General features: G+C 42.8%; 1 protein-coding gene across 1 annotated transcript in view; it reads right to left on the reverse strand.

Annotated features, from left to right (window-relative positions):
• Positions 1 to 13,059, reverse strand: part of LOC309553443 (NACHT, LRR and PYD domains-containing protein 3-like) — an 88,149-nt gene that overhangs the window by 14,613 nt on the left and 60,477 nt on the right. The window contains exons 7-8 of the mRNA XM_082254644.1: positions 580 to 744; positions 27 to 191 (exon numbers count right to left, since the gene is read on the reverse strand). Coding sequence (XP_082110770.1) covers positions 27 to 191; positions 580 to 744 — 330 coding nt within the window. The remainder of the gene's footprint in view (positions 1 to 26; positions 192 to 579; positions 745 to 13,059) is intronic.

Raw genomic sequence — 13,059 nt, forward strand, 5'->3', positions numbered from 1 at the left:
AAGAAAAATAAAGTTGTTACACTTACTGTAACTCCTGTATCTGGCTAGTTTGTAAAGCCTCCATCAGGTCCTTGAAGTGGGGACCCTCCAGATTGTTACCAGACAGGTAGAGTTTCCTCAGTGTCTTGTTATTTTTTATTCCACAAGCCAGGTAGACACAGGACTGGTCTGTCAGGTCATTACTTCTCAAACTATAGAAAAAATAAATAAATATAGAAAAAAATAACATACATTAGAATGTATTTCATTAAAACTGAACTCCAGGCAGATATACAAAAAGGACGATAAGCTGCCAAGCATCAGGCATGGTTATAAAACTTTTTAAATAATTCTGAAGAAGATTTACAATTTGATTGCAGTATCATATACAGCAGGGATCCTCAAACTACGGCCCCCCAGCTGTTGCAGAACTACACATCCCATGAGGCATTGTAAAACTCTGACACTCACAGACATGACTAGGCATGATGGGAATTGTAGTTCCTGAACAACTAGAGGACCATAGTTTGAAGACCTCTGATATACAGTATGTGTTGTTTTAATTTATATAATTGATTTAGTTATTCTCATTACACTTACAGTAATTCTTCTATCTGGCTGGTTTGTATAGATTTCATCAGGTGACAGAAGTCAGGACCCCCCAGATTGTTCACAGATAGGTCAAGTTTCTTCATGGTCTGGTTATCTTGTATTCCAGATGCCAGGTGGGTGCAGGAACTGCTTGTCAGGTTATTACGATACAGACTGGAGAAGAAGAGAAGATGTTAAAGTGTTTGTCCAGTTAGAACCTCTATATTTGTAAAATGTCTAATGAGAGCTTAAGAGCAAAATTCAAGAGTCTAAAATCTTTTAAGATACAATTTGTTTTGGGGGCACCAACACTCCCCATTCATGAATGTTGGTGAACCAACACTCCCCCTTAATGAATTTTAGTGAACAGTGTCAGCCAACATGCAACATGGAGTGTCAGTGCCCTTGATGTGCATTAACTCTTTGGCCTGGTGAAGCTTGAATTGCTCTTCTGAGAGAAACACTGTTGAAAATGAGCCCCCACACCAGGGATCCTCAAACTACGGCCCTCCAGCTGTTGCCGAACTACACTTCCCATGAGGCATTGTAAAACTCTGACATTCACAGATAGGACTAGGCATGATGGGAATTGTAGTTCCTGAACAACTGAAAGGCCATAGTTTGAAGACCCCTGCCTTACAGTGTTGGATATCCCTTACATTGTGAAAGCAGGTGCTTCCGAAGGGTTTAACGTTGTTCTTCTATTGTGTTCATGATCTGGGGTTACTCAGGTCAATTGTGTTTATGTGTACAGAGGATATGTTACAATGTATCTTTCTGCAACATTTGTCCTTGGTTGACCTGCTAGGCTGGTGGATCTGAGAAGAAAGGGTTAATTCTGCTGGCCAGTTTTTCTCTCTCAATTGTTTTTGTTTAGGATCAATTTGTTAAGTTACTAATATTGGTTAGTTGGATTCATCAAAAAAATCTTTTGTTTATTTGTTTTCGCCAGGATTGAAATTTTTCCAATGGATTCAAATTGAACCGAATTCATTGCGAAGAATAGCTAGTTCGATTCTATTCCAAATTAAAATTTGTGAAGGCGGCTATATTCTTTAAATGTTATTCTTTATTTTCCATATTCTCTTTTATTATATTTTTCCACAAAACAAATAATATACATACACAAGGAGAAAAAAAACAAAGGCAAAATATAAACAAACAATATTGCAATAAACTTATCAATCATAACCTTATACCTTCAAACAGAAAAGGAAGAAGGAAAAACAAAAAAAAGAAAGGGGGAGAGGAGGAGAAAGGAGAAGAGGGGAAGAAGAAGGAAAGTAACAGGAAAAGGGGAACCTTCCTTCCAGCCTAGTTTAATCACCAACCAAAAGGTTCCCATATTTTAACCACTTTACGACTGCTCACAGTAATATTACTGCGGCAGAGTGGCTCGTTATCGTCTGACGATGTAGTACTATGTCGTCAGACACTCCCCCTTCTGGGCGGCGCTTGCGCGCCGCCGGAGGCTCGCTCCCGCTGTTTTCATTCACAGCGGGAGTCGGGCCAGGGGAGGAGCAGCGGCGATCGCCACTGCTCTTACCCGATCGTCGGGGATCGAGTCTGGAGATCCGCCCGCTGTGTGTAAACACAGTGGGCGGATCTCCATAGTGACAGGGAGTGACAGATCGGACTGTTCAGCATAGCTGGACATCCGATCTGTCCATGACTCACTCAGTCACTTCCCCCCCTACACGTCAGTAAGCACCAGGCATACATTAACCCCTCCCTCTCCAATAAAATTAACCCCTTCCCTGCCAGTGTCATTTTTACAGTAACAGTGCATATATATAGCACTGATTACTGCAGTAATGTCACTGGTACCCCCAAAAGTGTCAAAAATGTCAGTCAAGGGTCCGATCTGTCCGCCGCAATGTCGCAGTCCCGCAAAAAAAAATCGCAGATCGCCGCCATTACGCGTTAAAAAAAAAAACACCAAAAATGACAGAAATCTTTCCCTTTGTTAGTAAACGCAATAACTTTTGCGCAAACCAATACGCTTATTGCGATTTTTTTTACCAAACATAGGTAGCAGAAAACAAATTGGCCAAAAATTTTTAAAAAAATTGGTTTTTACATCTTTTTTGAGGGGAATTTCATATAAAAAAATGTTAAAAATATTGTTATTTTTTCAAAATAAACGCTCTTTTTTTGTTTATAGCGCAAAAAGTAAAAATCGCACAGGTGATCAAATACCACCAAAAGAAAGCTCTGTTTGTGGGAAAAAAAGGACGTAAATTTCGTTTGGGAACGGCGTCGCATGACCGCGCAATTGTCAGTTGAAGTCGCACAGCGTCGAATCGCAAAAAGTGGCCTGGACGGAAGACAGCAAAATCCTCCGGTGGTAAAGTGGTTAAATACCCTTGCCTTGAATCTGTAGTCACTAGACGTCAATTTTATAATGGGGGGTAAGCCTTTTCCCCCATTACATTTACATATTTGCCTTTTACCACATAGCCAAAGGTTCCATACTGCTAAACAGTCCCTATGTTGACACACATACCATGTCTCTAATCCCTTGTTACTATACATCTTAAATTATTTAGCCATGGATTCCATCTGACTCCAAATATTTTCTTTGTCGAACTTATAGTAGCCATCATTTTTTCCATCTCACATTGTTGATTAAGCAATGTAACAATATCAGATGGGGTTGGTACCTCCTGGGATTTCCATCTTCTTGTAATTAAAAGTTTTGCCGCTAATAAAAGATGTATAGTCACTACTCGGTACTTAAGGGGAATCTCATGTATATTTAAATAAAGAATCACCATCTCAGGACTTGGAATTATGTTTTTTTCCACGACTTCTGAGACCATAGAAAATATTTTGTTCCAAAATGCTCTAATCGATTTACACTCCCAAATTATATGGAGTAACGACCCTTGTTTAACACATTCTCTCCAACATAATGCTGGCGTTAAGGGATAAAATTTAGACAATTTAATGGGAGTCAGATACCAAAAATTTCAGATTTTTTTATATAATTCCGAACGATTGATACATTTTGATGAAGCATATGTGACATTAAAAGCTTTTAACCAACTAGTTTCGGGAAAAGATTTCCCCAGTGCTTTCTCCCATTTAAAAACAGTGGTGGTTTTAGAATAGGCATTATGCTTGTTCAATATATCATAAATACCATTAGTAGTAGTCGATGGTTCCTGATACAACTTATTTATAGAAATTGGTAGTTTGACATATAAAGGAAGCTTATTCTTCTGTAAAAACGAACATATTTGATAGTAACTCAAAAGTGCTGATGATGGTATTCTATACTAATGGACAAAATACTCAAAAGGACAGATCCCTGTTTCATTATACAAATCTTTCAAGCTATTAACACCCTTTCTCAACCACAATCTTATATCAACATTAGGGATAAAGCAAGGGAGAACTGAAAGGGGAGTAGGTAATTCGGATGTCATCCCATATTCAAAGGACGTGCAAAAAAGCTCTACCCACGTTGTAAGGGCTGTTTGGACTGTAATGGATTGAGTATTAGGCACAACAGCTCCTGTCATTACAGCTATCATTGTAGTCCTAAGATTCTCCTGTTTACAATCATCCATCTCTAATCCCCACCCATATTTTATGCTGCTCAGGAGACCTTTAAATGTTATTCTACTCTATTCTAACCTATTCTATTTCTTTCTATTCTTTTATTTTCTTATCTATTATTTTCCATTCTATTTTATTCTCTTCCTTTATTTTCCATTCTTGTCTAATCTGATCTATTCTATTCTGTTATTTTCTATTCTTTTCTATACTTTTATATTCTATTATATTCTACTCTTTATTACTATATTCCTTTATTTTGTATTCTATTATGTTATTTTTTAATTCCATTCCATTCTATTTTGGTTTATTCTATCAAATTCTTTTCAAAATGTAAATTTCAGAAGATGTACATATTCTTTCTATTTTGTTCTATTCTATTCTATTTTTATTTTCTGTCTTATTATTTTATTTCCTATTCTATTCTGTTTTATTTTATTCTTTTTGGAATTAAAATTTCGGAAAAGGGCTATATTCTTTCTATTTATTCTATTCCATTTGAAATTCAAAACTCAAATTTTAAAAGTCGAAATTTGAATTTCAAATAACAGCTATATTCTTTCTATTTTATTCTATTATTTTCGAAGTTCGAATTTTGAAATTCAAATTTTGGAAGATGGCTATATTCGTACTATTCTTTTCTATTGTATTCCTTTATTTTTTATTCTATTCTGTTTTAATCTTTTCTATTCTTTTCTAAATTCAAATTTTGGAAGATGGCTATATTCTTTTACACACAGCCTTTGAAGGAAATCAGCAATAGTAAGCAATACTGTATGTTTACATTTCAAATTCAATTTTGTTTTTGAAAACGTTTCAAATTTGATTCGAATTCGCAAATTCGTTAGTTCAGAAAAAAAATGATTTCCTTACTTTTGGATTCATTTTTAATCCCTTCCTATTGTAATTTGGAAATACTGATACTTCTGAATCCCCGAATAATGAAAATTGTGTCCGACCTTTCATTTTGGAACGAAGCGAACTGCACATTTCTAATAGTAATTACAGTATCTCACAAAAGTGAGTACACCTCTCACATTTTTGTAAATATTTTATTTTATCTTTTCATGTGACAACACTAAAGAAATTACACTTTGCTACAATGTAAAGTAGTGAGTGTACAGCTTGTATAACAGTTTAAATTGGCTGTCCCCTCAAAATAACTCAATACACAGCCATTAATGTCTAAACTGCTGGAAAAAAAAGTGAGTACACTCCTTAGTTAAAATGTCAAAATTGGGCCCAGTTAGCCATTTTCCCTCCCCGGGGTCATGTGACTCATTGAATAGTGTGACAAGGTCTCAGGTGTGAATGGGGAGCAGGTGTGTTAAATTTGGTGTTATCGCTCTCACTCTTTCATACTGGTCACTGGAAGTTCAACATGGCACCTTATGGCAAAGAACTCTCTGAGAATCTGAAAAAAATAATTCTTGCTCTACATAAAGATGGCCTATGCTTTAAGAAGATTGCCAAGACCCTGAAACTGAGCTGCAGCACGGTGGCCAAGACCATACAGCGGTTTAACAGGACAGGTTCCACTCAGATCAGGCCTCGCCGTTGTTGACCAAAGAAGTTGAGTGCACGTGCTCTGCATCATATCCAGAGGTTGTCTTTGGTAAATAGATGTATGAGTAGAGATGTATAGAACTGTTCGCCGGCGAACAGTTCCCGGCGAACTTTGCATGTTCGCGTTCGCCGCTGCGGGCGAACATATGCGATGTTCGGTCCGCCCCCCATAATACATCATTGAGGCAAACTTTGACCCTGAACCTCACAGTCAGCAGACACATTTCCAGCCAATCAGCATACCTCCCTCCCACACCCTCCCACCTCCTATAAATAAGCAAGGGCAGCATCCATCTTAGATCATTCTGAAGCAGTGTGTGTAGTGAGAGTAGGGAGAGCTGCTGCTGCTGCTGCTGTTAAGCTAGGGACAGTTAGTCAGTGTTCCTGGTCTTGCAGTGTTCTTGGTCCACTACTGCTGTAAGGACAGCACCCCAAAAAGCCCTTCTAAGGGCTGGTATTTGTGTAATTTTTATATATATATATATATATATATATATATATATATATATATATATATATATCTAGCGTCCCCAAAAGCCCTTTTATGGGCTGGTAATTGAGTTGTTTCTTCTTATATATATATATATATATCTATCTATCTAGTGTCCCCAAAAGCCCTTTTAAGGGCTGGTAATTGAGGTTTTTTTTTTTTATTTATATATATATATATATATACATATATATATATTTAGCGTCCCCAAAAGACCTTTTAAGGGCTGGTAAGGTAATAGAGTTTTTTCTATATATATATATATATATATATATATATATATATATATATATATTGTACACTGTGACTGCAGTTGCCTGCCCGCTGTGTGTGAGAGGCCACAGACCTACCACAGACTGTACTGTGTGCACACCACACTCATTTCGGGTGGCACAGGCACAGTACCTGGCATTTTAAAAAATATTTTTTTTTTCCTCTGTCATAATTGCAGTGAGTGCTGTGTCAGGTCCACAGAGTGCACTGTACCCACTGCAGTGCACTGCCCACCACTGATATATATACGGTGGCACAGCATCTTGTTGCAATAAATTGAAAAAAATATATATTTTTTATTATTGCAGTTGCCTGGGCTGCCAGTGACTGTCAGGTCCACAGGGTGTACTGTGCCCACTGCAGTGCCACTGTGTACCCACCCACCACTGATATATAAGGTGGCACAGCAGCTTGCAAAGTAAAAAAAAATATATATTTTTTTAAATTGCAGTTGCCTGGGTGCCAGTGACTGCTGTCAGGTCCACAGAGAGTGTACTGTGCCACTGCCCACCCACCACTGATATATAAGGTGGCACAGCAGCTTGCAAAGTAAAAAAAATATATATTTTTTTAAATTGCAATTGCCTGGGTGCCAGTGACTGCTGTCAGGTCCACAGAGAGTGTACTGTGCCACTGCCCACCCACCACTGATATATAAGGTGGCACAGCAGCTTGCAAAGTAAAAAAATATATATATTTTTTTAAATTGCAGTTGCCTGGGTGCCAGTGACTGCTGTCAGGTCCACAGAGAGTGTACTGTGCCACTGCCCACCCACCACTGATATATAAGGTGGCACAGCAGCTTGCAAAGTAAAAAAAATATATATATTTTTTAAATTGCAGTTGCCTGGGTGCCAGTGACTGCTGTCAGGTCCACAGAGAGTGTACTGTGCCACTGCCCACCCACCACTGATATATAAGGTGGCACAGCAGCTTGCAAAGTAAAAAAATATATATATATTTTTTAAATTGCAGTTGCCTGGGTGCCAGTGACTGCTGTCAGGTCCACAGAGAGTGTACTATGCCACTGCCCACCCACCACTGATATATAAGGTGGCACAGCAGCTTGCAAAGTAAAAAGAAATATATATATTTTTTTAAATTGCAGTTGCCTGGGTGCCAGTGACTGCTGTCAGGTCCACAGAGAGTGTACTGTGCCACTGCCCACCCACCACTGATATATAAGGTGGCACAGCAGCTTGCACTCATAGTACAACAGTAACAACATATTAAAAAAAAATGAAAGGCAGAGGCAGGCCACCCCGCAAGGGCCGTCGTGGTCGTGGGGCTGTGATTTCCTTAGGCCCTAGAATAATGCCCAGTGTTCAGAGGCCACCACAGACCCTGAACTCAAAAAATTCTGAGGCCATAGTTGACTGGCTTACACAGGACACCCAATCGTCTACAGCTTCCGCTCGGAACCTTAATGCACCATCCTCCTCCAGCTCAGCTTCGGGCACCTCTCAATTTACCACTCGCCAGCCCGCCGGCACCACCACCAACACTAGCACCACAGCCGCTTCACTTGATCCGTCAGAGGAGTTATTTTCACATCAGTTGGAAGAAATAAGTGATGCGCAACTATTAGTGCCAGAGGATGTAGATAACGGGGATATGTCTCAGTCAGGCAGCATTATACACATGGACGTACATTGTGATGATGATGATGATGATGTTGTACCTGCTGCTGCTGCCTTTGCTGAGTTGTCAAGTGAAGCGGCTGATGATGACGATGTGTCTGTGGATGTCACCTGGGTGCCTGCTCGAAGAGCAGAAGAAGAGGGGGAAAGTTCAGATGGGGAGACAGAAAGGAGGAGAAGACGAGTTGGAAGCAGGGGGAGGAGGTCATCGCAAGGAGCTAGTGGCGCAGTCAGACAGCATGTAGATTCGGCACCCGGGGTCAGCCAGACAGCACGCCAATCAACGCAAGCTGTTGCCACCACCAGAATGCTGTCCTTGCAAAGCTCAGCAGTGTGGCATTTTTTTTGTGTGTCTGCCTCTGATATCAGCGATGCCATTTGTAACCTGTGCCAAAAGAAACTGAGTCGTGGGAAGTCCAACACCCACCTAGGTACAAGTGCTTTGCGAAGGCACATGATCTCACATCACAAACGCCTATGGGATCAACACATGAGTAAAAGCAGCACACAAACTGAAAGCCACCATCCTCCTCCTGGTCCAGCATCTTCAGCCACGTCAACCACTGCTGTCCTCCATGCCCCCTATCAACAACCCGTCCCTCCGCCTCTCACCTTCAGCAGTTCCTGCTCACCTGCCCACAGTCAGGTGTCTGTCAAGGAAATGTTTGAGCGTAAGAAGCCAATCTCACAGAGTCACCCCCTTGCCCGGCGTCTGACAGCTGGCTTGTCGGAACTCTTAGCCCGCCAGCTTTTACCATACAAGCTGGTGGAGTCTGAGGCCTTCAAAAAATTTGTCGCTATTGGGACACCGCAGTGGAAGGTACCCGGCCGAAATTATTTTTCACAAAAGGCAATCCCAAACCTGTACTCTATTGTGGAAAAGGAAATCATGTCCCGTCTGGCACACAGTGTTGGGGCAAGGGTCCATCTGACCACTGATAGCTGGTCTGCAAAGCACGGTCAGGGCAGGTATATAACTTACACTGCGCATTGGGCAAACCTGCTGGCGGCTGCCAAGCATGGAATGCGTGGCTCTGCTGCAGAGGAGTTGGTGACACCGCCACGACTTGCAGGCAGGCCTGCTGCCACCTCCTCTACTCCTCCTACTCCATCCTTTTTGCTAACCTCCTCGGCTGAGTCCTCTTCTGCTGTTGCGTCTTGCTCCACACCAACTGCACCCCCCCAGCTCCCCAGGGGCTATTCCACATGCCGGATACGACAGTGTCACGCTGTCTTGGGGTTGATTTGCCTGAAAGCAGAGAGTCACACCGGACCAGCACTACTGTCCGCCCTGAACGCACAGGTGGATCAGTGGCTGACCCCGCACCAACTGGAGATCGGCAAAGTGGTGTGTGACAACGGCAGCAATTTGTTGGCGGCATTGAATTTGGGCAAGTTGACACATGTGCCGTGCATGGCACATGTGTTGAATCTGATTGTGCAACGTTTTGTGCAGAAGTACCCAGGCTTACAGGACGTCCTCAAGCAGGCCAGGAAGGTGTGGGGCCATTTCAGGCGTTCCTACACGGCCATGGCGCACTTTGCAGATATTCAGCGGCGAAACAACATGCCAGTGAGGCGCTTGATTTGCGACAGCCCGACACGTTGGAATTCAACACTGCTAATGTTCGACCGCCTGCTCCAACAAGAAAAAGCGGTCAACGAGTATTTGTATGACCGGGGTGCTAGGACAGCCTCTGCGGAGCTGGGTATTTTTTTGCCACGTTACTGGACGCTCATGCGCAATGCCTGTAGGCTCATGCATCCTTTTGAGGAGGTGACAAACCTAGTGAGTCGCACCGAAGGCACCATCAGCGACATCATCCCATATGTTTTTTTCCTGGAGCGTGCCCTGGATCAGGCCGTAGATGAGCGTGAAGAGGAAGAGGAAGAGTTGTGGTCACCATCACCACCACCAGAAACAGCCTTACCATCGATTGCTGGACCTGCGGCAACACTGGAAGAGGAGTGTGAGGAAGAGGAGTCAGAGGAGGAATGTGGCTTTGAGGAGGAGGAACACCAACCACAGCAGGCATCCCAGGGTGCTCGTTGTCACCTATCTGGTACCCGTGGTGTTGTACGTGGCTGGGGGGAAGAACACACCTTCAATGACATCAGTGAGGACGAGGAATTGGACATGAGTAGCTCGGCATCCAACCTTGTGCAAATGGGGTCTTTCATGCTGTCATGCCTGTTGAAGGACCCTCGTATAAAAAGGCTGAAGGAGAACGACCTGTACTGGGTGGCCACGCTACTAGACCCCTGGTATAAGCAGAAAGTCTGTGATATGTTACCCAATTACCGGCAGTCGCAAAGGATGCAGCAGCTACAAAATAAGTTAAAAAGTATGCTTTACACAGCATATAAGGGTGATGCCACAGCACAACGGGAATCCAACAGGGGAAGAGGTGAAAGTAATCCTCCTCCTACCACCACAACCACGCCGGCAAGGACAGGACGCTTTACAGACGTCTTGTTGATGGAGGACATGCGGAGCTTTTTTAGTCCTATGCATCGCTACAGCCCTTCTGGGTCCTCCCTCAGAGAACGACTCGACCGACAGGTAGCAGACTACCTTGCCTTAACTGCAGATATCGACACTCTGAGGAGCGATGAACCCCTTGACTACTGGGTGTGCAGGCTTGACCTGTGGCCTGAGCTATCCCAATTTGCCATTGAACTTCTGGCCTGCCCCGCTTCAAGTGTGCTGTCAGAAAGGACCTTCAGCGCAGCAGGAGGTATTGTCACTGAGAAGAGAAGTCACCTAGGTCAAAAAAGTCTTGATTACCTCACGTTTATTAAGATGAATGAGGCATGGATCCCGAAGGGACTGACAGTGGGGGATGCATTTGACTAAAAAAGGCCTGGTGATGACTGAGATGCCTTGGCCTAAAAATGGTCCACACGCTGCTGTATATAATCATTCTCTGCATGCCGGATGACTTACGTGACGTCTCCGCCACCAACTACGGTTCAAGCCGCAATGTTTTAGTGCACTTTCTGCCTTAAAACCTCAATTTTTCAGGCCGCTGCTACAGCAGCGGCTGCAACAATACCTGCTTTTTCATGCATGTGTACATGCCTATTTTTTCTGGCCTCTGGTGCTACACTGTGGCTGCAAAAAAACAAAAAACAAAAAAAAAGGCACATACATGTGTCAATTCCCCTTCGTGATCGTTACCTTGTCGGGGTGAAGGGGCTTGCGTATCACAATGAAGCGATCACCTCTAGGATTGTGTTGGCACACCCCAGATGATAAGGTCGTTGCTTCATTGTGTACAGACCAAAAGCGATCCGCAGGATAATTTTTCATAGAAAAAACATTCATTTTCTTTCATTCTTTCTGCGGAGCTGGGTATTTTTTGGCCGCGTTACTGAATGCTCATGAACAATGGCTGTAGGCTCATGCGTCCTTTTGCGGAGGTGACAACCCTGGTGGTCAGTTGAACCCAAGGCAACATCATCGACCTCATCCCATATGCGTTTTTTCTGGAGCGCGCCCTGCGAAGAGTACTGGATCAGGCTGTAGATGAGCATGAAGAGGAAGAGTTGTGGTCCCCATCACCACCAGAAGCAGCCTTGTCGTTGTCAATTGCTGGACATGTGGCAACGCAGAGAGAGGAGTCTGAAGAAGAGAAGTCAGAGGAGGAAGGTGGCTTTGAGGAGGTGGAATACCAGCCACAGCAGGCGTCCCAGGGGGCTTGTTGTCACCTTTCGGGGACCCTTGGTGTTGTACGTGGCTGGGTGGAGGAAGAGACCTTCAATGATGTCAGTGAGGACAAGGAACGGGACATGGCTAGCTTGGTATCCAACCTTGTGCAAATGGGGAGTTTGCGGTTGTGCAAATGGACTGACTGACTGACTGTTGTTAAACGGGGAGTTTGGTCTGTCAGAGTTTGGTCTGTCACTGTGAAGCGGGCGTAACCCTTACACTACTTGACCGATAAAACATCATACCTGATCGTATTCACACACTGGATGTTTTAAAGCACGTTATTCCAAACAATTTAGGAATGTTAGGTGATTTATGCCCTTTATGGATCAAAACCCGACTCTGCGTCAACTACGTAATTTTCCATGGGCGTTTTGCCATGGATCCCCCTCCGGCATGCCACAGTCCAGGTGTCCCTGCTCTACTGAAAAATTATCTTTTGTTTCTGGTTCTGGACATGCTACAGAGCTGAAACTTCACACAAAAAAAGTTCTTAAAAATTGTCATTTTTGATAGAGAGCCAATTATTGAAAAAAAAAAAAAAATTAAAAAAAAAAAAATTTCTTTGGATTTATTGTCTGGGGGGGTCTAAAAAGTGTACCTGTGAAGTTTCAGCTCTGTAGCATGTCCAGAACCAGAAAAAAAATAGAATTAGGGTTAGGGCTAGGGTTAGGGTTAGGGTTAGGGCTAGGGCTAGGGTTAGGGTCAGGGCTAAGGTTAGGGCTAGGGTTAGGGTCAGGGCTAAGGTTAGGGTTATTTTTAGTGCTAAGGGTTAGAGTTAGAGGGGTAGGGGTAGGGCTACTAACTTTAACCCTAAGTATCTCACCGTAACCCTAACCCTAGCCCCTAACACTAAACCTAGCCCTAACCCTCTAACCATAACCCTAACCCTCTAACCTTAACCCTAACCCTCTAAGCCTAGCCAAAAAAATAACCCAAACCCTAAACCTAACCCTAGCCCTAACCCTAACCCTAACCCTAACCCTAACCCTAGCCCTAACCCTAATTCTATTTTTTTTTCTGGTTCTGGACATGCTACAGAGCTGAAACTTCACAGGTACACTTTTTAGACCCCCCAGATGCTAAATCCAAAGAAATTTTTTATTTTTATTTTTTTAAAAATGTTTCCAATAATTGGCTCTCTATCAAAAAATTACAATTTTTAAGAACTTTTTTTTGTGTGATCCCTCTCCGGCATGCCACAGTCCAGGTGTTTTTCCCCTTGAAACAACTTTTCCATTACTATT

This window comes from Pelophylax lessonae (genome assembly GCF_965119305.1).
Source record: "Pelophylax lessonae genome assembly, chromosome: 4".
Taxonomy (NCBI): Eukaryota; Metazoa; Chordata; class Amphibia; order Anura; family Ranidae; genus Pelophylax; species Pelophylax lessonae.